The sequence below is a fragment of the Quercus lobata genome, chromosome 3, assembly GCF_001633185.2.
Source record: "Quercus lobata isolate SW786 chromosome 3, ValleyOak3.0 Primary Assembly, whole genome shotgun sequence".
Classification (NCBI taxonomy): domain Eukaryota; kingdom Viridiplantae; phylum Streptophyta; class Magnoliopsida; order Fagales; family Fagaceae; genus Quercus; species Quercus lobata.
The window spans coordinates 9,410,596-9,414,979 of record NC_044906.1 but is presented as its reverse complement, the minus strand read 5'-3'; the positions used below and the strand labels follow the sequence as shown (position 1 = coordinate 9,414,979).

Genomic DNA, 4,384 nt, shown 5'->3' with positions numbered 1-4,384 from the left:
TAATTGGACAATAGCTCTTCCAAATATTTATTTTATTTTTATTTTATCTTTATTTATTTATTTATTTATTTTTTTGCGTTATATTCACTATTGCAAACATTTTTGTATGATTTTTTCAACCCAAAAAAAAGAAAAAGAATGGTTATAAATAAAGTAATAAACTTAATTTTTAAGTTCCACGCATAAATGGTATGCATATTTTGTAACATCCAACAAATACAAGTTTATCCCATTAATTTCTCAACAAATTTTATTCAAAAACTTACAAAAGAATGAGTTTACACTTGAATCATGTTGAAGAATGAAACATTGTAAGCAAATAATACAAAATATTTTCAATAGACACATCAATAAACCTATAATATCTAGTTCACAAACCTACAATTTTTTCTGATCTCATCCTGGCTTCCTGTAAGCACCTCAACGTAACCCATTTTTACCATAGCTGCTCCAAACTTATAAGCCCATGTTTCACCTTGCCTTGCATTATTTTTGACAATTCTAACCATTGAAGGGCTGCTTAAAAGAGATTGATCAGAGTTTAACAAGCCATAGTGGTTCTTCAAATTTTTGTAGTACTAATTATCAAGCCTATATGGTGTAGCTACATCAAGTGGTACTATTGGACCGTTGCCATTTCAAACATTTTGTGGGCACTTGGTCTTTAAGTCTCTAGCAAATATGGGATTCATTGAAATGTCTTGTGGATTTGTTTCACTGAAATTGTATAATCGTTTTGAGAAAGAAGAACAATGTGACCTGCCAATGGAATGTGCCCTAGAAAGTGTCACCATATCATCAAGATTAAGTCCTTTCTATGCAAATTTTTCTTCGAGTTGCTGAGTATTGAAGGTAGTTGGCGGAAGGTTTTGAATAGGCTCATTTTCACGTGACACCCTACCATCACGGTGTCCTGATGGAACTTTGTAACTTATGCCTCCAACTTGTATGTTCTTGAATCTTTGACTCGTATCAATTTGATTAATGTCTAAAACACTTCTAAGACACTAAGATCTTATACTAGACATATTTTTGTTCTCGGTTTTTCCAACATACAATAAAATTAGAACCTAAACATTTATGACTAAATATTTAAAACCTAAAAGGGGGTATGACTAAGTGATTTTATTATTAAGTGAATTAGATGCTCATACATTTTAATATTAAGTGAATAACTGAATTAATGGATATTTATTATAATAATAAGAAAAATTTTATAGATACACTCAATTTAACAATATGCTTGGATGTACTCGTGATTAGTGCACAACAATTTCACTCTTTCATCAATTGTCAATGGTGCGCCCATATGTATGTGATGAATTCAATTACAAATTAATATTCAAATATATTGTGAAATTGGGTGTGAATTTGAGTATGTCTACAAACGGATTGTGATAATAATAGTTAATAGAATAATATGGTGGTTTCAACTTTCAAGGGTGTTCAATTTTGTGTGGCTAAGCCCCACAACTCAGTTTGGCAATTTATTTAAGAGGCTAATACCCGTACTCGAACTCAGGACATATTACTTTTAATTAAAGGAAATTTCTATCACACTAAGGCTAGACCTCAAGTCACTTACCTGATCATCATAGAAATTGTGTTATATAAACAACATGATTGATAACATGTTTCAAAGTAACCCATTTTTAAAATGGAATTTACATAATTTGAAAGTAAAACTATATTAAAAAAAAGGATTTACATCATCTAAATTTAATGTTTCACATAATTCACTATTCAGTGGTTGGTGGATTCAATAAAATAGGAATTCTGAACAATTAAAAGTTTCCTCTGTTGTTTTTTAGTGAATGAAATTGTATGATTCTAACGTAAGTGCCAAAGTTAGAGGGAGAACTATCAAGAGCTCGATATTATTGTCTTATTCTCCAAATAGGGAGAACTTAGGTTTGAAATCCTTCCTTTATTATATGGAGTACATAAAAGAACAGGGCAGAAAGTGAACTGCAATTTTTATATCTTGAATTTGGTCGAGTGAAAAATAAAAATCTCGAATTTAGTTGAATAACAAATCAAAATCCAATTTAGAGTCAGCTATTAACTCTTTCAAATAATTTTGTTTCTTTGGGTTACATTCACTACACACATTTTTGTATAATTTTTTTCCCAAAAAAAGAAAAAAAGAAAAAAAAAGGAGGATGTAAATTAAGCAATGAAAAAAAAAAATCCATTAATAAAGCAATGAAAAAGAGGTTTTTAAAAAGAGCTATGCACATTTTGTAACATCCAACGAATACAAGTTTATCCCATTAATTTCTCGACAAAATTTGTTCAAAAACATACAAAAGAATGAATTTACATTTGAATTAACATTGAATAAGGAATTAATGTAAGAAAATAATACAAAATAATTTTAGTAGTCACACCAATAAACCTATAATATCTAGTTCACAAACCTACAATTTTTCCTGATCTCACCCTGACTTCCTGTAAGCACATCAATGTAACCCATTTTCACCATAGCTGCTGCAAACTTATAAGCCCATATTTCTCCTTGCCTTGCATTATTCCTGACAATTCCGACCGTTGAAGGGCTACTCAAAAGAGATTGATCAGAGGTCAATAAGCCATGGTGGTTCTTCAAATTAATATAGTACTTATTATCAAGCCTATTTGGTGTAAGTACATCAAGTGGCACAGTTGGATCGACATTGCCAGCATTTTGTGGACACTTGGTCTTTAAGTCTCTAACAAATATAGGATCCATTGAAGGGTCTTGTGGATTTGTTTCACTAAAATTGTATAATCGCTTTGAGAAAGAAGAACAATGTGACCTTCCTATAGAATGTGCACCAGAAAGTGTCACCATTTCATCAAGACTAAGTCCTTTTTGCGCAAATCTTTGTTCGAGTTCCTGAGCATTGAAGGTAGGTGGTGGAAGGTTATCAATAGGCTCATTTTCACGTGACACCCTACCATCACGGCGTCCTGATGGAACTTTGTAACTTATGCCTCCAACTTTGTAAGCACTATCACGAGCAGCAAATGCAATAATGTCTGCACAAGAGACTGTTTGTGGGCATTGAGCTTCAAGTGCGGCCTTCGCCTCAAATATCACTTCAAAACCTCGTAAGCTTGGATTGTTGACTGGACTGTCTCTCTCTGCTGGATTTCCGGGGGTTGAATCAAGTAAGATAGAGGCATCACAACCCTGGCATAAATAACATTGAAAATAAGATTTAACTCTAACAGCTTAGTAATTATGTAGCTTCTAAGGTATATTCTTTTTGCGGGAACATAAAGGAAAAGCAGAAGAGTGCAAATTTAGGTACAGATTCTAGTGAACATATAACAAGTTAATTGGTACTGCAAAGTGCTAACATACCCTGACAAAACAGTCATGAAAATGCATTCTGATGAGGCCAGCAGCGAGGCCAGGGTTGCTTGATACGGCTTTGATCACAGCGTTTCTCACAATGGTCTCTGCAGAAGGACAAGTTGATTGATAGTAACCCACTTTGAGTGATGGCATCGCCAGTGAAATTGACACCATCATAGACATAGTAACAAAGAAAACCAAGCAAAATTTGATTGTTGGCATAGTTACTCTACAACCCAAATATCCCGTTACTGTAAAGAGCGAATGAATAAGACTCAGAGAAAAGAGCTAAGAAAGAACTGATAAGTAAAGAAGAATATTATAAGCAAGAAGGAGATGAATATAAAGGTTGATGTTAGCCAAGCATTTATAGGAAAGAAGTTAGTGAAGTTGAGTCTGGCAGAAGAAAACAAAAACGTGTATTGCTGCATAGAAAGAAAAACTTGAAGCTGTCTAAGTTTGAGGGTTTCCATGTTAAGAAAGAGGAAACAGTCTCTTCTTTGGCTCACTCTGTAACATCCCGTGAGTTAAAAAAAAAAAAAAAAAAAAGGGTTAAGTCAGAATTTTTATGGACCAATATGCCCCCACCTAACCCCACTACCCATCACACAATCCTCTCCCTCTTTTCTCTCTTTGGCCGGTCACTCCCACTCTTATTCTCCTTTTCTTTTTCTTTTTCAGTCAACACAACACTCACACACACACTCCTCTCCCTCACCCTCCCACCGGTACATTCCTCATCCTCACCTCTACCATTTTTTTCTTGCAAATCACTAGAAAATCCTCAAGAACATCACACCTTCACATAAGTAAATTGAGGTAAAAGTTTTAATCTATTTTGATGAGTATTATGTTCTTATTTGAGGTTATTTTACCCAAGCTTTAATGATGATTTTCATGTGATTTAAGAGCTTTGGAAATGATATTCATGTGTTATACTTATGGGTTTTGGTCTTGGTGGATGTAATTGTTGAGTGAGTTCATGCTTTTACAATGTTGGGTATCTAGGGCTTGTTATGGTGAAAATTTAGGGGTTTTGAG

General features: G+C 33.6%; 1 protein-coding gene and 1 pseudogene across 1 annotated transcript; both read right to left on the bottom strand.

Moving 5' to 3' along the window:
* Positions 1-365: 365 nt before the first annotated feature.
* LOC115980267 lies at positions 366-1,593 on the bottom strand (annotated as a pseudogene).
* Positions 1,594-2,338: 745 nt separating this feature from the next.
* LOC115982139 (peroxidase 5-like) lies at positions 2,339-3,801 on the bottom strand. The gene is made up of 2 exons (XM_031104659.1): positions 3,350-3,801; positions 2,339-3,175 (listed from the first exon to the last, which is right to left on the bottom strand). Exons 1-2 carry the CDS (start codon positions 3,563-3,565, stop codon positions 2,408-2,410), a joined length of 984 nt encoding a protein of 327 aa, XP_030960519.1. The 5' UTR covers positions 3,566-3,801; the 3' UTR covers positions 2,339-2,407.
* Positions 3,802-4,384: the final 583 nt, after the last annotated feature.

What these genes read in the sequence shown, in the direction of transcription:
- LOC115982139 (XM_031104659.1), bottom strand. Translation starts at nt 3,565, where the DNA reads ATGCCAACAATCAAATTTTGCTTGGTTTTCTTTGTTACTATGTCTATG. An exon ending in TTCATGACTGTTTTGTCAGG is followed by an intron (nt 3,176 to 3,349) that starts GTATGTTAGCAC and finishes TATTTATGCCAG; the next exon opens with GGTTGTGATGCCTCTATCTT.